The 24,042-nt window shown below is 41.5% G+C and overlaps 1 protein-coding gene across 1 annotated transcript in view; it reads right to left on the bottom strand.

Annotated features, from left to right (window-relative positions):
• Nucleotides 1–237: 237 nt before the first annotated feature.
• Nucleotides 238–24,042, bottom strand: part of KANSL1L (KAT8 regulatory NSL complex subunit 1 like) — a 120,998-nt gene continuing 97,193 nt past the window's right edge. The window contains exons 12-17 of the mRNA XM_089672153.1: nucleotides 21,855–21,947; nucleotides 17,221–17,369; nucleotides 12,412–12,460; nucleotides 11,225–11,334; nucleotides 10,973–11,135; nucleotides 238–1,027 (exon numbers count right to left, since the gene is read on the bottom strand). Coding sequence (XP_089528279.1) covers nucleotides 1,004–1,027; nucleotides 10,973–11,135; nucleotides 11,225–11,334; nucleotides 12,412–12,460; nucleotides 17,221–17,369; nucleotides 21,855–21,947 — 588 coding nt within the window. The 3' untranslated portion in view covers nucleotides 238–1,003. The remainder of the gene's footprint in view (nucleotides 1,028–10,972; nucleotides 11,136–11,224; nucleotides 11,335–12,411; nucleotides 12,461–17,220; nucleotides 17,370–21,854; nucleotides 21,948–24,042) is intronic.

A 24,042-nucleotide genomic window follows, 5' to 3' on the forward strand; every position in this document is an offset into this window, starting at 1 on the left:
GAGGCTTGCTGGGTGGAGGAATCATTAGCTTAGGCTGGCCAACAGACTTTTTGTTTGCCAGTGTCCGGTCCTGTAGGCTGTTTCCCTCAAATGACGAGAAAAAAATTAGTTATTGTTGCTCCACCAGCTAGCATCTATCAAAACTGAAATATCTTTTATGGAATAAACCTTTATATCCAACATGAAATGTTGTAAAGCATAACAGTGGTGCAATAGGAAACTATAAAGATAACAGAATAAAAATAAAGAAAAATACTTTATTTAAAAAGGTAGAGTCACCTTGCTCATGCAGAGCAAAGTGAATGCGTCTCTGCAAGACTCCCCCCATACTTATTTTACCAACAATTTCATGCTGCTGCTTCCTCCTTTGCAGCCTTCATCGAAATGAATGGGGTCCGTGACTCTGGAGAGGAATGTCATTAGTCTTTCGGTCATGTGCCAGTGCTTGCACTATCACATGCTTTTTTTATACCCTGAAGTTCAGGATAATGTGGACAGCAGCAGAGGAGTAGCAAGGAGTCATCGGTAAGTTGAGTATAACGAGGCTGGGACACACTCCTCACAGAGTAATGATATACAATAACCCATATCAATCAATCAGAAAGATACATATTAGGCTGACTACAGAGAGCTATGGAATTAGATGGTCTTCTTTCCCATAGGTTATTATATTCAGTGTTCTAAGCATCATGCTGTGAGACTTGGGGTTTTTCCTAAAGCAACTATTTATGTAGTTATAAAAAGCAAGGAGGCCTGAGAACATTACCATTTACAACAACGTATGACCCACCTCAAACAGCAAATGTATACAGTTACATTAAATAAATAAGTAGCCTCATATCTGGGCATCTCCACCTGGGCACCCATTAACACAGCTTAAGTGCTAGAGTTGTCAGTCTTTGAATGCTCTTCTGGACCACATTGAAAGTCCTGGTTTCTAGTGGAAGGCACACCATGGCAGCAGAAACCGTTCTAGACTGGCTAAATGGTCCTTTGCGGGTTTTCACCTTTTGGTCTTCAGCTGCACCTGTAGAAAGAGATGCAAGGCACCTGTTTAACTGCAACTACACTTTGAGTACAAACATACTTAGAACTGCATTTGGCAACTATTTAAAGATAGGTAATTACATTATCAAGCGTCCGCTGGGTCAGGTTTCCTGAAAAGCAGCTTTTAGCCCTGGTTCACACTGATGCGGTGCGGAATTCGCAGTATTTCTGTGCGAATTCCGTGCCGCATCAGAATCGCACCCCAGCTTTTTTTTTCTTTTCTAAATGTACTGTAAAAATGCTAATGCTCCTAAACGCTACTAAAATGCTATTAAAAACCGCTAATACAAGCGTTTTTTATCCAGCTTTTTTGCTTAAAAAATGCTAGTATTCCTAGATTGTAAGCTCGAAAGAGCAGGGCCCTCGAACCCCTTGTGTATTGTATTGTTTCTGTCTTGTCTCATGTTCTGTTCCCCTTGCTATTGTACAGCACTGAGCAAACCCTTTGGCGCTATATAAATACTGTATAATAATAATATTAGTATTCATGGAGCCTAAAAGGAAAAGCAAAGGCCCTCATAGATGTCTCAACTTTTGGCCAATTCTTACTGAATCAGCCAAACTCTGAGCCGTGGATGGCCCTGCAAGCACTAACTGCTGGTCATTTACTGATACTTATTTATTTTTTATATACAGCACGGATGGACAAATCTCCTGCGGCTACTGTATTTTGACAGCATGCCTTCCCAACTGTCAAAATACCTGAACAGCTACTGCATCTGAATGGATGCTGCTGCAATTTGGCCAACAATTTTCCACCTGACTCTTTTGCTTCTTCAACTGAGGGATGTCAAGTTGGAGGTGGCTGTCAAGGCCCATCACTGAGTGAATTTGTACAGTGTATGGCCAGCTTTGCCCACTCCCGCAGGCTCCCTGCAGACTGCTAGACCAGTCCCCACAGCCTCTTCTCCCCTTTGCTCTGGTGGTTGAAGGTCCTCTAATGTCATTAAGTCCTGCATTGGGTATGAGAGTGCTCAGGCACAGTCCACTGCTAGAGTGTAAGGGAGTACAGGAGAGTTCTTCCCCCAGCAAATGGGGACGCTGGTCATCAGGTAAGTAAAATTGCTGTTCCCGGTCCCCTAGGCCTAAACAATTGATTGGAGTCCCACTGTTTAGCAGCACCATTGTATTCAGACGACTGTCTGGTCTCAATGCCCTCTGATTCACTAACCCAGGAAAAGTATGCAGTGAAGTAATAGGTCCTCATTTGCAACCTTATTACAAGTCATTGACTCAAATTATTGAAGCCAGGAAAAAGGAGTTTTAGAAAAATTCAGCCCTAGCAGCTTCCATTTCTCTCTTTTTATTTTACAATTAAACTAAAGCAATACGGACTTCAAGCCTGATTAACAAGTCAAAACAACTTAATCTTTATGGTGGAGTCCCTGTGGTTTAAAATAGAAAGTAAAACGCTAATTTTAGAGGACCTACTTACAGGACTTATATAGCTTAAAGTGGTATTAAACCCAAAAATGTATTCTATTGCAGCTTACCAATTATTAGATGTGGTGGCTGCATCAGTTTTCTATTCTTTGACTTTTTTCCCCTGTATTTGCACCTGGTAATCTAGGCAGTAACACCTCCTGTATTAGTGATATACCACTGTGGAGGAATGAGCCAGGACACAGCAAACAGCAGCATTGTCAGTCCTGGCAGGGGTAGTGTTAAATGTATTGACAAATTTAGATACACTAACAAATGGAGGCCAAACTCCAGCTCACACTTTATAATCAGTTTCAGCAAACATTTATTCCTATTAAGATTTGGTAAACTGCAATATAACACATTTTTGCTTTTAGATTTAATACTGCTTTAAATATACAGAAATCTATTCATTCAACAAGACACATAAGATAGCACACTTAGAAAAAACACATGGTTAACCGTAAAGGCAAACTCCCTAAATACAGATAGAACCCAGGGGCAAAATACATCAAAGACTAGCCAGAGGGATTGAACTCACATATTTACCTGATTTTTAGCTTTGTATCCTTAGGAGCTTCCCAAAATTGGTGGACCCGAACATTAGAAACAAGAAATCAAAAATAGTTTATCATGGAGCTACAGTTGTGTTCAAAATAATAGCAGTGTGTTGAAAAAAGTGAATAAAGCTCAAAATCCTTCTAATAGCTTTTCTTTCCAGACACACAAATGCATTGGGAACACTACACATTATATTCCAAATCAAAACATGAAGAAAAATATATCAAATTTGTGTTGTTCCTCTAAAAAAATTGAAGAAAAGTGAATATTAGACTGTTCAAAAAAATAGCAGTGTTTGTATTCTTCTTTACAAACTCAAACATTCACTATATAAACTGAAAAATGTTTGAAGATTTTGCTTTCCTTTGAATCACTTAATGAATGTTTAGTTGTATAAGCACTGTTTCTGAGAACTGCTGTACATCTGTGTTGCATGGAGTCAACCAACTTCTGGCACCTGTGAACAGGTATTCCAGCCCAGGATGATTGGACTACATTCCACAGTTCTTCTCTATTTCTTGGTTTTGCCTCAGAAACTGCATTTTTGATGTCACCCCACAAGTTTTCTATTGGATTAAGATCCGGGGATTGGGCTGGCCACTCCATAACGTCAATCTTGTTGGTCTGGAACCAAGATGTTGCACATTTACTGGTGTGTTTGGGGTCGTTGTCTTGTTGGAACACCCATTTCAAGGGCATTTCCTCTTCAGCATAAGGCAGCATGACCTCTTCAAGTATTCGGATGTATTCAAACTGATCCATGATCCCTGGTATGCGATAAATAGGCCCAACACCGTAGTATGAGAAACATCCCCATATCATGATGCTTGCACAACCATGCTTCACTGTCTTCAGTGTACTGTGGCTTGAATTCAGTGTTTGGGGGTCGTCTGACAAACTGTCTCCGGCCACTAGACCCAAAAAGAACAATCTTACTTTCATCAGTCCACAAAATGTTGCGCCATTTCTCTTTAGGCCAGTCAATGTGCTCTTTGGCAAATTGTAACCTCTTCAGCACGTCTTTTTTTTTCAACAGTGGGACTTTGCGGGGGCTTCTTGCAGATAGCTTGGCTTCACGTAGGCGTCTTCTAATTGTAACAGTACTCACAGGTAACTTTACACCTTCTTTGATCTTCCTGGAGCTGATTGTTGGCTGAGTCCTTGCCATTTTGGCTATTCTTCTATCCATTCGAATGGTAGTTTTTCGCTTTCTTCCACGTCTTTCAGGTTTTGGTTGCCATTTTAAAGCATTTGCGATCATTTTAGCTGAGCAGCCTATCATTTTCTGCACTTCTTTATATGTTTTCCCCTGTCCAATCAACTTTTTAATCAAGGTACGCTGTTCTGAACAATGTCTGGAACAACCCATTTTCCTCAGAATTTCAGAGAGAAATGCACTGTAACCAGCATGTACAACATTTGCTGCGTTCCTTCCTTAAATAAGGGCAATAATTGCCACCTGTTTTTAAAAGAATGAATGACCTCACTAATAGAACTCCACACTGCTATTATTTTGAACATGCCCCTTTCAATTAGTGATTCAATTACACAGAATCAGCAGCATGCATGTCATGACTGTTGGGTCTGTTGGATTTCTATTACTCTACTACACCTGCTAGTAAATTATTTGCCATGTAGAAATATTTCTACCAAAAACAGTGATTGATCAGGTTAGTGATGTCTGACTGCCATTATTTTGAACATACCTGTATTTAATAAATGATCATAATAGACAGTAAGTTCAAGAGCAAAAGGTCACGTCTCCCTGCAAAATTTCTGCCCTGATGGGGTCCAGTGACGCCACCCTATGATGGGAAGTAAAACTAAGAATACAGAAAACGTACCCCCTGGTACTTGCAGAAGAAGTGTAAATTTAGTCAGAAAATTACATCCTGCTATATCACTTTAGGCTGGCCCCTTTTGCAGGTATAGCAATGTATGTAAAACATTAACCACTTCAATAATGGGCACTTTCACCCCCTTCCTGCTCAGATCAATTTACAGCTTTCAGAACTGTTGCACTTTGGCAATTGCATGGTCATGCAACACTGTACCCATATGAAATTTTTATGATTTTTTTTTCTTCAAACAGAGCTTTCTTTTGCAGGTATTTAATCATCACTGGGTTTTTCTATTTTTTTGCTAAACAAATGAAAAAAAGACCAAAAAGTTTGAGAAAAAAAACTCCTTTTTGTAATTTCTGCTATAAAATTTAGCAAATAAGTACATTTTCCGCAGTCTCTGCTCATCTCCTGTACTGTGTCTGCAGTCCATTGGTTCAGAACATTTTTTTTCTTGTTTTTGTCCTCTAAAACCTAGGCGCATCTTATGGTCAGGTGTGTCTTATGGAGCGAAAAATACGGTACTTCAAAGCTGAACTCCAGGATAAGTAAGTATTGTCTAAATACAAGTGACATATATGTATTCTTACTTGAATCTTGATTTTTTTTCTTTGTTTCTATATTTCTTTCAGAGCTGTGCAGTATTCTAGTCTAAAACGTTGCCTCTGTATAGGAGCTTCCTGTAATAAAGCCCAGACACTGTTGCACTCTCTCTTTGTACAGGATGACTAGCCTTGTATCCACCCCCCTCCTGTAGTTTTCTGCAGGCAGCCTAAAATGAGGAGAGCTGCTGGGTCCCTCCCACAGCTCTGCTCTCTGCACAGGCAAGGTGCAGAACAGTGATGATGTCACTGCTACTTTCACAAGGTAATAACTGTGTTTGCAAAGGCATTTGGTGCACGCTCAGTGGATTAGCTACGAAGGAATACATTTATAAGGTTTTTTATTTAAAATTAATAATTTCTCTCATTTCAGGTTTCTTTTAAGCCACAGCCATGTAGATAGTGTGCTTAGTGAGAACCACAGTATCTGTATTGGTTTACAGAGCACTCTGGGATGGTGGTGTCATTAAATAGATTACTACTGAGCTACATAAAAGAATCCAGAGTGGACTACATTTCCATTTAAACTCACATTTTACAGGACAGTCGCCTAACAGATGCAAAAGCTATTGGGGGATGGGTGGGGGTGTACCTTAATCAAGCTATGGATTGGTTCCATGATTGTGAGTGATGACTGCACCATGACCAGTTGTTCATGTTGGTCTGAGAATGTTGCTGCTCATTTTCCACATGTTTTAGGTGCATATTCACCAAGGCTGGAGCAGCTACTTCTGTTAAAGGAAATAGTCATTGCTCCCACTGCTCAACCTGCCAGATGCATTAACTACTTGCCATCCTGAGGATTTACCCACCCCCCTTAATGACCAGGTCTCGTTTTGCTATTTGTCGCTGCACTATTTCAACTGTTAATTGCGCGGTCATGCAATGCTGTACCCAAACATCCTTTTTTTGCACACAAATAGAGCTTTCTTTCGGTGGTATTTGATCACCTGTGTGCTTTTTATTTTTCGCGCTATAAACAAGAAAAGACAGAAAATTTTGAAAAAAAACAAACTATATTTTTTACTTTCGGCTATAAAAAATATATAGTAAACTCAAAGTTAGTTATAAATTTAGGCGAAAATGCATTCTGCTACATGTTTTTGGTAAAAAAAAATCCCAATAAGTGTATATTGATTGCTTTGTGTGAAAGTTATAGCGTCTACAAACTATGGTATAGATATAGCAATTTACGCCATTATTTTGCTATACATGCTGCACTAGGTTAACTGACAATTGCGCGGTCATGCAATACGGTACATAAATGACATTTATGTCCTTTTTTTCACACAAATAGAGCTTTCTTTTGGTGGTATTTGTTCACCTGTGCGCTTTTTTATTTTTGGCACTATAAACAAAAAATTTAAAAAAAAACTATATTTTCACATTTCTGTCATAAAAAATATAAAAAAAACCTCACATTTCATCATAAATTTAGGCCAAAATGTATTCTGCATGTTTTTGGTTAAAAAAATCCCAATAAGTATATATTCATTGGTTTGTGTTAAAGTTATAGCGTCTACAAACTATGGTATAGATAATGGAATTTACACAGCTTTTCCTTTCTGACTGCCCATCACATTTCTTGAGGTGCTAAAATACCAGGACAGTACAAACACCCCCATATGACCCCTTTTCGGAAAGTAGACACCCTAAGCTATCTGCTGAAAGGCATATTGAGTCCATGGAAGATTTATTTTTTTGGAAAATGACAAAACATTTTTTTTTACACAAAGTTGTAATTTAAATGATATATTTCTCACACAAGCCATGGGTATATGTGGAATTACACCCCAAAATATATTTTGCCATTTCTACCGAGTATAGGGATGCCACATGTGTGAGACTTTTCGGGCGCCTAGCCACATACAGGAGCCTTCATTTTCCAAAAACATGTGGCAACAAACGAGATCTGCAAAATACTCACCATGTCTCTTATGAAATTCCTTGGTGTGTCTACTTTGCAAAAAGTGGTCATTTGGGGGAGGGGGGGGGGGGGGTTGGTGCTATCCTGGCATTTCAGGGCCTCCAAAACTGTGATAGGTAGTCAGGAAGTGTAATGAGGAAATAAAGCCCTTTAAAAGCCTGAAGGTGCTTATTGGATTTTGGGGTCTTGTACTTGGCTAGACTGCCAAAATGTTACTCTTTAACATTGCCGATTTGCATAGCATATACTGTATGCGATCATTAATCCCACATTTTGTAACCAGTGTATTCAATGCATTTGTGATGTTATACTTACATTGCTTTATGTTGGAAAATTAAGGGATTGTTTGTAAAAAGTGATATGCTGTTCCCAGAGCCGCTGTTAGAAATCATGGGGCCCCGTACAACCTACCTAATGGGGCCCCTTTTGACTCCACCCTTGACCACACCCCTGGCCCTGTGCCCTCCCATGACTCCGCCTCAACACAAACTACAGCTTTGTCTTCTAGTGCATACAGTAGAAGGGGGAGCAGTTGAGGGTGGTTAAAATGCACAGCTGAGCTTCACATTTTTACCACCCCCAAATTACAAGTGTAAACGAAGCCTAAGGCTACAATTACATTGCAGATTAGGGCTGGTGAGAATTATGGTGACAGTTCCTCCTGTGGCTTTCAGCGTGTAGGTGCGGCCACCGGACCCTTCACTATAATGACAGGTCACCGGCAGCTGCACCTATTCATGGCTCTCTGCATAGCCAGCGATTACCTGTGGTGATTGCTGCTGGATGCACTTTGTCTGCATCCAGCAGTGATCACTGCAGGTAATCACTGGCTGTGCAGTGAGGCACATAGAGGTGTGGCTGCCAGTGACCTGTCATTATAGTGAAGGGTCACACTTACCCATTGAGAGCCACAGGAGGAACTGCAGCTACAATTTGCATCAGCCCTAATTTCGGGTGTGAATGTAGCCTTAGGATGCTTTTCACTGTCCTTCTATGATCATCAATATTATCATGATAATCACATAGCACAGGTGCTATGACTCACAGCACCTATACTGTGTGACTATAATAATGATGATGATGATCACATTTGGCTGCTGACTGTATAATTCATCATGGACAACAGAAGGGCACAACATGGGGGGGAAAAGGTGTGTGTGCGCACCTTGATCTCCCTGTATCTTTTGCATACCTCCCAACTTTAGAAGTTGAGAACGAGAGACACTTCAGGGGGACAATGAGATAACTTGGCACAAAGCATGCTGCAACAAAATGGGTGTGGCCAAACTGTTAACAGTAGGAGGGGCTTAAAAGGCATGGTTAAACAATACCTTGGCTTTCTTGTACCTATAAAATATGCATTAGTTGCTGTAAGCAAGAGTCTCACTAACACTTTGTCTAAGCCTACCGTAAAGAAGAACTTCATTAAAGTGGAAGTTTAGTTAAAAACTAACAAACACCAAACCTATTCTATGCCACATTCTAAGCCTATTCTATCTAGCCCTGTAAAGAAGAAATCTCTGTACTTACCTGTTCTGCAGCCACTCTGGTCCGGTCCCAGGCTGAACTTTCAGCGGCAGCTTCAGTGTGTGGGAGTGTGCAGGAGAGGAAGCCCCATAGCAACTCTATGGGTGATGTCACTTCCCAGTTGACTGTTCTCTCCTGCACACAGCATCTGCCACTGGGGATTGGACTAGAGTAGGTGCGGATTAGGCTTAGAATGGGGCATGGAGTATTATTAGTTAGGTTTTGACTAAACTTCCACTTTAAAATCGTCAAGGTGGGTCAGGTGTCCTGGGTGCCTGTGCTAGTGTACCCCAGTTCTGGCACTGGGATATGGGGGAGGATGAGATTTAGTAAAAATAGTGGGACAGTCTAGCCAAATCCTGGTCAGTTGGGAGGTATACCCCTCCTTCTACACACTGGAGTATAGGATGTGTATAGGGTGCATTAATGGAGGAGGCTGTGGACAGAGAGATGTCAGCCAAAGATGGAAGAGGAACTGGAACACAGGCACTGGGCAACACTTCTGGGAGTTGAAGCAGACTCTGTATGTGGAGGATGTGGCGGAAGGTGCGTCTAAGTGCAATATATCCACATGAACTGTAAGGACAACAGTTAGAAACACTTATAAACAGGCTCTGTATAATCTGTCAGGATGCGGGTGCTCTATCCACCGTGCAAGAACCCACTGTGCCGAACCAGCAGCTGGAGGGGGAGCTGAAGATGGGATGTTCAAAATGGCTGCCGCAAGTTCCAGGATCACTGGTACGCACGCAGTTTGGGAGACTGCAACTGGAAGTGATGTGCGCGTGGACGCGTTTTGGAGCATGTGCAGAGCTCCTTCTTCAAGATCGATGCCAAGGACTAGGTGGAGCCGAATAAATAGGAAGAAGGGGTAGGAAACGGGGGGCCTGAGAGGAACATTCCTCCTCCTCAGCACAGTTCTGTGCCGGTTTTTAACTTTTTATTTTTGTGTTTTACTCCATTTTTTTTTTTTTAATTGTCTTACCCCTTTCCTTATTCCACATCGTACTGACTCCGTCTGCAGTCATTTTTGGTCTTCAGGGGGGCATTCACATCCATCCCCTCACTTTCCGTTGTGGTCTCCCGGACAGCATGTGCTCCAGCATGCATTCCAGTGACCCCGGAACTTGCGGTGGCCATCTTGGACATCCCATCTTCAGCTCCCCCTGCAGCTGCTGGTTCAGCACAGCGGGTTCTCACACGGTGGATAGAGCCCCCGCATCCTGATGGATTATACAGAGCCTGTTTAACTGCCACTTTGTAAGTGTTTCTAACTGTTGTCATTAAAGTTCATCTAGATATACTGCAGTTAGAAGTGCCTTCCTGTTTCAACCTTTCCTTCTACACAGTGCTCCCTCTTGCACACATCATCCCATTCCCTGCACACACTGCCTCCCTCCTGCACATATTAGATCCCCTCTACACAGTGCCTTTCGTTCTTCTGCACACTGTCCCTGGAAATCTGAGACATCTAATTACTGAGACACTTCATTATTAATTTCTAAAGAAAGCAGTAAATCAGCCACTGTCTGCTTGAATACCTGACATCTAGGACCAATTTGCTGACCTGTCCAGTTGCAGTTTCCTGGAGTACACACCATGGACGCCAAGTCCAGCAAGAAGAGCTGATTGGCTGCAGCACGCTATCTCTGATTGAAGGCTTCATGGACATTACCTGGGGTAGTTCACAGTCACAAAGGGAGCGATCCGGGCTTTTAGAGTCACTGTACTGGACTTTCAGCCGCCTCCCATGTGACATGCAGGATGCCGGAATTAAGTTGTAATCTCGGGAATGAGTATAGAACTACAATATCAACTTGAAGCTGCCAGCTGGCCGCTCCCCCTGTCAAAGTGACGGGCCCAGGCCCCCTACAGGAGACCTGGAGGTACCCCCCTATCAGCGGCCCTGGCTGTAGCATGGTGCCTTTATTTTTATGTTAAAGAGACTAAGTGTTTCTGAAATAAACTCTTTAAATATTGGCTTTGGATTTAAAATTTAAATAGAAAAATTTAATTTAAAGTCTAAATACTTGTGCTCACATTACCTTGTCATGCTGCGGTTTATCTGATGGCTGTTGGTTTGGAGGTTCCTTGGGATAAGGTGACTGTGTGTCAGAAGAAATTGGTGACACAAAACCTGGCCTGTAGTTCTCTTCATTACCTTGGAATTCCTTTCCTGACCATACAGCAAAACCATGACTTGAAGAACTAGAAATACAAAAAAAATACATCCAAAATACTCCCAATTGATAAGATATTTACACACGTTTTATATAGACCTAAATTGGACAGCTAACCTGCTCTTCTTGGGCTGTTTGTTCTGGTGCCAAAATGACCAGCGGGCCTTCTCTCTCTGTTCATACTTCTCATGTCGACGAGAATATACATCATCTGATAAATCTTCCAGCTGAAATGAAAATACAAAAAAAACACCATAAGTATAGCAGGTGTCTGCCAATAATGATGAACCATAACCGCACAGCAAATATTCGTTTGTTATGAAGTAAAACAATGCTATAACCAGCTAAACCAGTTTTGTTGTACCCATAGTAAACAAAGTTTATAAACTGGCAAAGTAAAACATACTGGGCAAATAAAACTGGGCATATGATGAACTATTGTATATGTAAAAGTAAAAACTGCATGTCAAAAAATCAGTAGATCCAAAAGATATAGACAGCTGAAGTTATATGCAAATTTTGATTATTTTGGTAAAAAGTGCAATTTGGTAATTTCCCTTCCAGAGCCTTCCTTTTGGTTCTTTACTATGGTAACAAGCTTCACTGAAAAGACAAGTGCCATGTTGAGGTTTTACAGGAAAATTTGAGAATTGCTGCTGGTAATTGTGGATCTACTGCTTTCGGTTTGATCAGATACCTTCACAGGCCAGTAATGGCCTGTTTACATTAGGCTGGAAGTGAGAAAATACTTGTCGCTTCTAGTTTCTTAGAACATAGAGATGATCAGGGGCGTTCCGGCCCTTGGTCAACTCTATTGTGAGCCAGCAGAAATGGTGGCTTCAATTCTGGGCTCCCCGGTGGGATTGGAAAACCTGGGAAGGCAGCTGAAGAGGTGACCCACTTCCACCGCATGCAAAAGCGATGCAGTGGCTAAAAAAACAAAAACAAAACAGGGTCATGACTGCACTGCAGCCATGATCCTGGTATAACCACTTCAACCACAAGATGTATGGGTATGTCCTTTTGGAGGAAGTGTTTAACATCATGTTTTACTGAACGTACCCCTGGACTTTGGTAAACCGGAGCTTATTGCCATTAGGCAGTAATTCTAAATTTCTATGAGTGATTAAGATTGTCTGAGAAAAGCAAATATGTGCTTTAAATCTCACCGATTCTGCATTTCTGTTCTATTAGTGCTGGTAAATACAAAAAGTTGAGCACCTGTCTTACAATAACATGAGACTGAGAAGATAAAATTTCTAGTAACATGGTTCATATTGTAAAACTGAAGAATAAACACTTACCTCTATATCAGGAGGAGCTTCCAGAGGTTCATAGACCATCTCCTTAAAACTACAAGTAAAAAAAGAAAAAAAACAGCAAAAAACAGGCTACTTTTACTGTTGATTGCATTTGATTTCTAAAGGCAAAAACAATACTTTGGTATATGTGTAGTCAGAATGGATTTGATACAGAAACTGGTGTAGCTAAGGAAGCTATGAATAAATGAGCCCAATACTTAAAGTGTATCTAAACCTCAGAACAAAAATGTAATATATCAGCTTACTAGGCCTAAAGATGTGGTGTGGCGGCTGCAAGATTGTTTTTCCTTTTGCACCTGCTAATTCTCCCAGTAACACACTTCCAGTCCTAGGGTAACAATGGTCACTTTGTGTACTGTATCTGTGGAGGAAAGACATTGTCACCCTAGGCTGTTTTTCTGATTTGGACTACAAACTCCTCCTCCTTTCCTCATTTCTATTAGATATGGTGGGTGTTTTTTGTTGTTCACAGGTATTTTTCTGTACTTGCAAAAAATGTACTCTATACAGGTCCAACCTCTCCTGAAGCACAGTCCTAAGTCTTTGGTCTGCCATCTGCGATGGTGCCTACAAGGATAGGATCCTCTATCTGTAAATCTTTTTGGGCAGCAAGTTTGGTATTAGCAAAACTTCTGTTGTATATCTTCTCAGTACTCCTCCATTATGGGTTTCATTTGCAGCCTGTTATTCCTAGATGGCAATGTATGTGGGTTATACATGTCATCTGGTCGCCACAGTGCACCACTCCTGGTTTTAGTGGTGGTGGTGGGGGGGGTTGGCTCATATTCTGTAGCATAATAACCCTAAATAGACTGTAAGGGAATTCCTGTACAGCAACTAGCTAATAGAAATAAGCACAGGCTCAAGGATGCACAAGCACAGGTGCGCACGCGGGAGCGTGCCCACTGTTTCGGGCGCCAGACAGGCTATTTAAAGGAAGCTCTTACTCTCTGTCAGTGCTGACTGGTCTTCAGCTAACTTCCTGTTTCCTGCTGTATCCTGTTTCAGTTACTGACCCGGCTTGCCATTGACCTGCTCTTAAATTCTGTTTATGCTTCTGCTCATCGGTTTCTGATCCTGGCTTCCTCCTGACCACGTCCCTGTCTGATGTTTTGGTCTCATTGCCTGCACGTTGCTGACCCTGGCTATTACTCCAACTACGCTTCTGGCTCTAGTTTTGGCCTTACAGTCCTTGCTCTACAGTCCTGCCGAGTGCCTGTCCAGTCTGTCATTGCATCAGCTCCGGTTATCACGCTTATCAGAAGTTCCGGCAAGCCACGTACACAGATCTTGCAGTTCCAGTGGAGTGCGTCTGTAACCCCAGCTGGCCGTCTCGGCATCAACTCTGTTCCTGACTGGATGCCCATCACCAGCCGCAAGTTCCACAATCAATATCCACAGCCACTCGTGTTCCTCCTGTCCCTCGCCACCATCTGTTTCACCTTCAGTGGGGCCAGGGTTGGAGATACAAGAGAGGCTTACCTCGTCAATTCAGACTTCTATCAGGTACCTGACATAGACCCACATCTGCTTTGGATCATGATCACATAGCCTAATAAAGATTCTCAACTCACTGATGGCTAAAAGGGTACAGATTGGGTAAGTAAATACCGTAGTTCTTAGAGTACAGTGCAGTGCTTCAAACAACTTCAAATTTCTTTTGCTCCTTCCTGACGTTATTGTAGCCATATCACTGCACTTGCAACCAAAACAACTGAGTACTGCGTGATACTTTTTATTTTGCACCAACATTCAAGCTTTGAGTTTGTACCCCCTTCTTCTAAGGTCCAAACAGTACTAATACACAACGTTATAGCAGAATATTAACATTCTCAGTACTCAATTTTGGTGAACAGCAGACCAGACCACCCAAGTGCTCAGTCTAAGGAAACCACCTCTATATTTGCATGCATGCCCTCCAGATTGGATAAGTCTCAGCATAGGGGTCGCTTATGCCTCCCTTCCAAAGAGAAACACTATCATGAATCTCCTCACTGCCATACACAACCTAGTCACAGGGCTTGGGAGTGTAGTGGAATCCCATTAGCAGGCAAACTGGTATGTGAAAAGCACTTTTCAGATTTTACTAGAAGACAGGAGACAAAAAGCAAGTGTTTTCAGTCATCTACCAGATGGTTAAGGAGTCAGTGGTGGCTTCAACATCAATACAACTTTCTGGCACTGCATGCTCGACCCCTGAAGAACAATCTTCAGAACAGGATAATGTAGCATTATCAGACGAGGCGATGGCTCCACAAATCGCCTATTCATGCTTTGATTTCACCCTAGTAACTCCATTCATTACCGCAATCACACAGGCAGTTCATATAAAAGATCCAGAGAAAACCCCAGGGAAAAAGAAAAAAAAAAAAAAAAGAGAGAGAGGACATATTTCCCCCAGTTTAAAAAGCAAACCGCTTCTTTTCCTTTAATGAATGAAATTAATGATCTGATGCATGAAGAGTGTAAAAAAGTGGTTAAGAAACCAGCACTCTAAAATAGCCTGTCTAAACTGTATCCTTTGAGGAATTCAAAGCCATCCTATACTAATCTCCGTTCAATTGCATATCAAGCAATAGGGGGCAATTGTAGGCCAGTCATAGCATTGACCTCTGTTTCAAAAGCTTTAAGAGCCTGGACAGAAAACATCAAAGCCCTTCTAACCAACCTAGTATATACCAACCAGATAATTCTTGCTCTTGATGAACTCAAATTGTCAGAGAACTTTGTGGCAGTGGCTTCTATAGGCACAATAGAATAGTCAGCTAGAACAATGTTCCACAGGAGTTGTTTCATGCTTGATTGCTACACAGATCTGGAATAAATACACAGAGGACACTAAGGGGTGTATTTCTAAAAAGATTTTAGAGCTATCCTTCCTGGAAACCACATATACATTCATTCTGTGTGAATGGGGCAAAAACAAAGGTTATATTTCTCTTTGGGTAAAATGTCATTCTTCATACAGGTTGGAACAAATCTGGAAAATAGAGCTTTATAGCTACTAATGGATCTGACAATCATAGTAAATAGGCATTTTTTTTTTGTTGAATTTCAAACTTAGGCCTAACTCCAGCTTTGCTATCACTTTAGTTTGTTTGGGCAAGTAAAGAAAATACCTGTTGATCCTGCTGGAAATGCAGGGGCTTTGTTTTGTTATCGGTTTAGCTGACAGAAAATGACAATCTTCTCTTTTTTTTCTGTAAACTATTAATCCCATCTATCCCCATAGAGATGAACAAAGGTAGACATGTTTAAAGTAAATCCACCAAGGTCAGGAAGTGTGTTATTCACAGGATTACCAGGTAAATATAAAGGAAAAAACAAAAGGATAAATAAAACAAATGCAGCCACCACAATGGACATGTAAACTGTAATATATTAAATTTTTGTGTTTAGATATATTTTATGTTCTGTTGATCCCTTGCTACAGATTGTGTACGTGACAACTGCTGTGGAGTATTTTTGCACACAGCATGCCATGAGATTTCAGCTGGCCTTTTCTTAGCCCGGGTATCAAAATGAAACGAACAAAATTGATTGACTCCAATGGGAAATCACTATACTTTCCCTTTGTGCACATGTAGGGCTCACACAGGGAGCTGCTGTTTTGTCGCTTTCCCTGTTTTTCAGTGCCCATAACTCTGAAAGAAGTACCACACTCCCCAACACACTCGTGGCTTTAAATGGACTTTAATGAGCAGAAAAGGCCCTGCAAGGAAGCAACCAAAAATAATAATACAATTCAAAAGAGCACCTAAGGCAGCACACAATTGTAACAAACGAGACACAATATACAAATCTGTTGTAAAGAACAGCAAACTATCAAGGTGACTTGACAGAGTTAAAGAAGCCACTATCTAAACCACTGTCCAGTGGGCCTAAGTACAGTTAGGTGGCACGGGGGTCCTGGATCTCCCACTGGTGCGTTCGCTCTTCCACACAAGGGAAAAAAAAAAGGTGCAAGACCAATTCTTTCTATAGATGGCAACTTTATTTTCCAATAACATCAGCAAGGTCAATAATAAACAATTAGCCAAAGGACCTCGCACCACTCTTAAACACCCAAAGTATCTTCTTGAGGAGTCCATAGCAGTAGCACTGCACAGTTTAGTGGCACAGTCTCTGATAGGCACATTGCATGGACACAGCCTCTGATGAACACAGTGCAACAGTTTTACTCTTGGCGGCCATCACTTCCACACAAATATGGCAGTTCCTTAGTTCTCATACCAGGCAACATACAGCAGAATGGGGCAACACAGTACACACGGTTTCCTCTCTCTGTGTTTTGTAGCAGCTCAGTCCACATAGGCCATTGTGCAGCCTGGAACCCTATGACTGTGTTCAGTGATCTTTTTCACCAGCAGCAGCCAGCCAGAGACCCTTTTCTGCTTCCTGCCTCAATCTACTGCACACTCCACAGCCAGTGCCTACAACCTTGTCTTTCTTTGTGAGATTTTCTCCACACCTGCGCTCTCAGTTCTCTTTTTTCCCCCTTTTTGCTCTGTCCCCTCACTTTTAGCACCCTGGGAAATGACGTTTTCTGCTCTCCTGCTGCTATTTCCCAGGGGCCTGTGTCTCAGTGTTGAGACTACATCTCCCATCAGCCCCAGTTCCTCCCAGCAGGTTTTGTCATTCCCAAGAAGCACAGCAGTCTATTATCCTCTTGCTCTGTGTCCCTCGGGTGGTGGGGGGCTTAATAAGACTGCTCACAGCGCTATAGTGAATGTGGGGGAATCGCAAAGACAATGTAATCTTGGCTACACACAGATTGTGGATTAATTGTACCTGGGAGTGAGGATTTCTTTGTACTGAAGTTTCTCCAGCTTAATAGGTGCCACGAGATTCATGGGGATAACAATATTGTCAATGTCATATGAGCTCTCACTCCTCAGCCTTCGCCTTGTCCCACTGACCACAATACCTGAGTCACGAGTCTGCAATATAAAATATAAAAACAAAATTAGATTCTCTTTGTACCTACAGAGATTTTTTTTTTTTTTAAATAATTACTGCATTTTGGACCATATGCCATACCACCCAACAGTCCCAGATTGTGCAGGGACTGTCCCACTTTTAACCCTAATGCCCCGTACATATTATAAGAAAATTAAATGAAAATGTTCGTACGAGGACCGATCATTCAATAATCGTATCGTTAGTACACAGCTTTCGAGAGTCGATCACGACAATTCATGCGACAATATCCGAAGGGACAAGCGCAAACATTTTTCTCGTATGATACCAGATCGTATGATTTTCGTTTAATCAGTACAGTACTCGTCCGAAAATACAATACAAATACAATACATGACATCACTTTCAAAATTCTTTTCTTTCATAGGAGAATTTTCATATCTTTAGTAACCTTTTCACTTTCGATGTGAGACTAGCAGGCGAAAAAAAAACGGGTGATCGTTTGTCTGGTATTCTCATCATGTGTATGGGGCTTAAATCCTGCAGCCCCATGTACATAAGATGTGTCTTGCATCAAGCAGCTTTGTTGTCTCTTTAATTACTGTAGAAGATCCCTGTCGTTTGAGCCCACCCACTCAGTGCACTAGGGGGAGAAACTGTGTCACACCTGTCCTGCCCAGTCATGGCTTGGTGGGAGCAGATACATAGAGTAAGCCAATTGGTGTTGTCTTGCCTTTGATTGGTTCACTGTATGTAACTCCTCCCAACAAGCCAGAAATGTGGGGAGGGTGGAAGGGGGAGGGGCAGCTGTAAATTAATCTGCACTGTGTATAGAGCTCTGGCCATCTGCCCTGCAAGTCCATGGAGAGAAGAGGAGGCATCAAAATAGGTGGGCTTCGCTAGGGGGCTTAGTAGGTCCTCCATGTATCAGCACATGGAATGACATTTGCCTTCCTTAAGTGACCACCAAAGTTACGTAAGCTGTCCACAGATGGCTTGAATATTGGCTGGTACAGCAGGGACTGGCCAAAATTTGACCCTTGTATGGGAATGGCTGAATTTTCACTAAAGCTGCTGCAAGCAGGTATAGGAGGTGTAGTGGAATTTAAGGGACGGAGATTTGCAGTAGGGAAGGGGGTTCAAAGCACAAAGCTTGGCTGCATTCTGGACTCTATAAATAGTTACATTGTTTATGTTTATATTTATTTTGCGGGGTCTCACATGAAAATGGTTATTTTTGCTAATTTCTCTGTGCCATCTTACCTTCTTTCAAGTGTCTGCCCCCCTCACTTCCTCTACACCTCTCCTAAACCTGCAGCAAGCTTGATAAAAATCCCACCCTATTGTGTCCTATCAGCACAGAGCTCTGCTGCAGCCAATGCACGCTGAAGTTTTTAACTATGGGGTGAAATGAAGCTCAACTCTATGTATGATTTGTATTGCATAGCTACATTGGTCCAGCTTGGTACATCGTGTATGCAGAGCTCAACTGTCGTTCCTGGAAATGTCCAGAGCTATGGAGGTGAGTGTTTCTCTGTCTCCATTTGGGGGGGGGGGGGGGTTTGTGCTAGTGGAAGGCTCTCTTGGGCAGGGGTGTTGTTGGCCACTATCAGGCTCCCTCTGCGTGGTTGGGGGGAGGGGGGTGTCCGTTTTTGTGTTGCCTAGGGCAGCACAAAACCTAAATACACCACTGCTCAGCACCACTATATTGATAGCAGTGATCTTCCGGGTCCTGTGCCCCCTCTGCACACTGACCACTGGGGTCACTTGCTTGGAACTGCCACTATTAAAAAAGATGCCTTGTATTTTTTTATGAACACAAGGCATTCTTCGATTAGATGAGGTGGAATGGAGAAGCAGTAATGTCAGAATCTCCAGCTTGCCAATTAGAAAACACATGGGGGGGGAAGGGTTCAATAAAGCTGCTATGCCACTTTTTTGTCAATAATCTCTCTTGTTAAGGTATTGCACCAAATTCATGAAGCCTATGTGACACTTTTGGCTCTGACAAGAGACTCATGCACTAAATTCCTAAATGTGTAACTTTTAAATTGTGTCACATTGAATGCACCAAAATCACTTGTGTTGCATTTAAATATGACAAATTCAAAATACTGACAGTTCATATCTTTCAAAAGTGGAGCTAAATAAGAACTCCCTTTTGGCATACAAAGATAAACTGGCACAGATAGATTTGGCTAAAGTGTCTCACATGCATACTAAAAATGGCGAACACATGAGAGACTTTTGAAACATCTGTCTGCGCCAGTTTTTATTAATTCTAGGGATTGTGTTAATTGAAAAAAAAAAAAAAAAAGGCATCCGGGGAATTCAGTGACAGCCACTATATCTTATGGTTCTTGACCACAGCAGCTTCCCCTCTGTACACTGCTCACAGAGGGTTATTTGATCTGCACTGCCTCCATTCACAGAATCCCTTGTATTTTTTTTTTTAATGAATACAAGGTGTTCTTTTTATTTGATAAGGTGGATTTTGCAATGTCAATCGCCCTCCTCTCCACTTCATCTAATCAGAGAATGCCTTGTATTCATTAATTCAGCGTGCAGAGGGGAAGCCACTTGAGACGAGACCCAGAAGTTATTACATTGATTGTCAACTTTCTTAGCAAAACCTCAGGTATGAGATACAGTGCTGTGAAAAAGTATTTGCCCCCTTTCTGAATTACTTTTTTTTTGCAAATTTGTCACACTTAAATGATTAAGATAAAAAAAATGTAATATTACACAAAGCTAATCCGAGTAATGCAGTTTTTAAATGATGAAAGCAGCCCAAACCTGCCTGGCTCTATGTGAAAAAGTAATTGCCCCCTAAACCTAACAACTGGTTGTGCCACCCTGGGCTGCAACAACTGCAATCAAGTGTTTGCGATGACTGGCAATGAGTCTTTCACATCATTGTGGAGGGATTTTGGCCCACTCTTCTCTACAGAATTGTTCCAGTTTTTCTCCATTTGTGGATAATGGCTCTCACCGTGGTTCACTGGAGTCCCAAAGCCTTAGAAATAGCTTTGTAACCTTTCATGACTGATACATGTCACTTACTTTGTTTCTCATCTGTTCATAAATGTCTTTAGATCGCAAAATGATGTGTTGCTTTTTGACATCTTTTAGCATGCTTCACTTTGTCAGAAAGATTCTATTTAAGTGAGTTATTGACTCAGCAGGTCTGGTAGTAATCAGGTCTGGGTGTGGCAAGTGAAATTTAACTCAGCTTTCCAAAAAATGTGGTTAATTAATTACAGTTCATTCATGAAGAGGGGATGGGGCAATTACTTTTCACATAGAGCCAGGCAGGTTTGGGCAGCTTTATGCAATTGCAAATAAATCAGGAAGGGGGCAAATACTTTTTCACAGCACTGTATGTATACTTACAGTGTGTGAGCTGGACCAAGTAAGTATACAAAAAAGATCATTCCTGGAGTGCAGCTTTAAGAATTTGACCACATCTCTTTAAAACAATACCCTTATAGTCACAAAAATTTTTGTTTTATGGCCACACCCACTTTTTATTGCCTGATGTACTCTCTGCATACTTCTTAAAGTATCATTGTCGAGTTCAAATGTTGGGAGGTATGCACAGCAATGTTCATATATTACCATTGTTGTGTAACTCACTATACATATATTGTATATATATATATACACAATAATGTTTAAAGGCATATATCATGAGGCAATGTAAGGGCAGTTTTGTATGTGTAATGCTAAATATTTAATTCACAGTGAGGAATTTACCAAGACTGGAGACAGAATCTGGAGCAATTGTGCATGGCAACCAATCAGTCTCTAGATTTCATTTCCAGAGCTTAATTGAACAAGCTTAAGCTAGAAGCCGATTGGTTACAATGCACAGTTGCCCCAGATTCAGTTTTTTCCGGTTTTAATAAATTCCCCCCATACTGTCCTAAAACTTCACATATATTTACAATGGAAGGCTGCGTATGCGCAAATGTTATTATCAAGCTACATTTGAAACATGATTTGTGTAATACCAAGTCTAGCAGCTCAGTATTCTGTCAATTTCTAGCACAATTGACATTTTTACAGTTCATGCCTAGACATTGCTCTGTTTTTTTTTATAAAATATGATGTCAAGAAGCAGAGGTCTCAGGCAGCAACACTGGTTAGGTAAGATGGATGGGACAAATGCCCTAGGTATAAATTATAGCCCTTCAAATACTAGAATGCAAACATTATTATTATTATTATACAGTATTTATATGGCGCTAAAAGGTCTGCTCAGCGCTGTACATTATAGTGGGGGACAGTACATGAAACAATACAGTAACAAAACACGAGGGGTTCAAGGGCCCTGCTCTTTTGAGCTTACAATCTAGGAGATACAATCAAGGAAACATCATCTTAAAGGGGTTGTACATGTTTTACTCAATTTCAGCTTAGGACTCAGGATTTAGTAAACCCTTTACTACCTGCAATAAAACAGAATAAAAATACTTATATTCAATGGCTGTCAAGAGAATTACCTGTGAGGAAGATTTCTGAGATGTTGGTGTCTTCATACTGATATCTTCAGAAGATGAAGGACTTGTGAAGTTACCAAACTGGCCAGAAAACCCCTGTAAATAGATCAATATTATATACAGTAGCTCCAACAATTTACACAGTGCTTTCCATTTATATTGTACATTTGCATCAGTTCTTGCCTTCAAGAAGCTAACAATTCAAGGTCCCCAACGCTCATTCATAAACATACCAGGGCCAGGACCCGATGGAAACCCATGCAGGCACAGGGAGAACATGCAAAGCCCAGGCAGGTAGTGCCATGGCTGAGATTTAAACCAACAGCCCTAGTGCTGCCAGGTGGAAGTGCTAACCTCTTAGCCGCTGTGCTTTTCTTTCTTTTAACTACCTGCCTACCAGGCCAGTTCCAACACATCTCACATACATGTAAAAATGAGCATTTTTTTGGAAGAAAATTACTTAGGAGTCCCACACATTATATATTTTTTAAGCAGAGGCCCTAGAAAATAAAATGGTGGGTGCTGCATTTTTTATGTCACGTGCTATTTTCAAATGCAATTTTTTGGGATAAAATACACTTTAATGACTTTTATTTAACACAAACACAATATAATACCCATTTTTTTTAGGTAAAATATAAAAGATTATATTACACAGAGTAAAGAGATACCTAAAATGTCATAAGAATACAGAGGTGTCTTACATAAAATCTACTAAAATCTTCTATTTTAACTTTTCCATTACCATGAACATAGTACACATGTTCACAGCAGTGGGTGTTTTACACGCTCTGTAAATGTCACACGCTGACTGCTGGCGAGATTGCTTCTATGGACTAACAAAATGGGCATTTTGTTCCAATTGTTTTAGTGTGGGGCAGAAGAGACTTCAGGAGTGTAATAGACCCTGATATCTGGAGGGGAAAAAAACACAAAAACTGTCACAGCAAAATGCTATCACGTAGCATGTCCACCCCCTATGAGATAGCATCAAAGATAAGTATGAAAAAAGAAACGTAAAAAATTCAAGTTACACTCAAGTACTTAAACCTCCCCCCCAAACAAAATGTAATAATAAAGATTCTGCCCCCATGTACACACAGAGGTGAGTGGGGGGGGGGAGCGCAAAGACGCATCTACCCTGTGTGTGTTTGGGGATGGACCATCAGCAATGGGGGTTAGTAGAAGGTCCATGTGGAGGTGGTGTCCAAGTCCATCTGTAGTGGGGAGGGCTTATAGTAGTATGGACTTGTCCGAGGGGGCAGCCGGCTGAAAGAGCTTGTAGATACTCCTAATGAAGGTAGAGAAGAGAGACAGCAGTGTAGATGATTAAAATCAGGCAGATTTAATGGTAAAATTGCACTCACATAGGTAGGCAACAGGTATGCATGTCAAGTAATGGAGGTCCAGTGGGAGCACCAGGTCCTTAGGCCACGTTCTGGGTGTTTTCCCGCCGCTCTGGTGGTGTCCAGGGCTCGGGGAGTAGCAGAGGGGTGCAGGGAGGCTTACAGGGATGATGTCACCGCATGGACTGGTTTCCAAGATGGCGCACGTTTGGAGCATGCTCACTCCTTCAACAGGCCGATGAAGGAGTGAGCATGCATTGATATCATCCCTGTGAGCCTCTCTGTGCCCCTCTGCTGCTCCCTGAGCCCTGGACACCACTGGAGCGGCGGGAAAACACCCATAGTGTGGCCTAAGGACCTGATGTCCCCACTGGACCTCCATTACTTGACATGCCTACCTGTTACCTACCTATGTGAGTGCAATTTTACCATTAAATCTGCCTGATTTTAACTGTCCACACTTAGCGTGGCACTGCTGTCTCTCTTCTCTGCCCCCATGTACACATGCACTTAAACACACGTGTTGAGGACACCCAAGTATGAAAATATTGATTGCGCTACACATGGTACATATTGCAGCTCACACAGGAGTAAGAACAATAATTCTAGGAACATCATTTATGATTAGGGTATAACTAAAAGATACAACTTTTTTTTAGTTTTGAATAAAGTGGAGAAGGATTAGAACACCTGTCAGTTTTTATTGCTACCACTCTTCCAATGAGGACGCTAGTTCTGTTGACTTTGGTAACACCCTGTGATTTTAGAAATTTCATCTCACTTCCTGTTTTGGCTATGGGGCAGGAACTGAAGGGAAATCTCCTCAATGGGACACAGATGGCAAA

Source organism: Staurois parvus, unplaced genomic scaffold (genome assembly GCF_062004578.1).
Source record: "Staurois parvus isolate SC_StPar_1 unplaced genomic scaffold, SC_StPar_1.0 ptg000011l, whole genome shotgun sequence".
NCBI lineage: Eukaryota > Metazoa > Chordata > Amphibia > Anura > Ranidae > Staurois > Staurois parvus.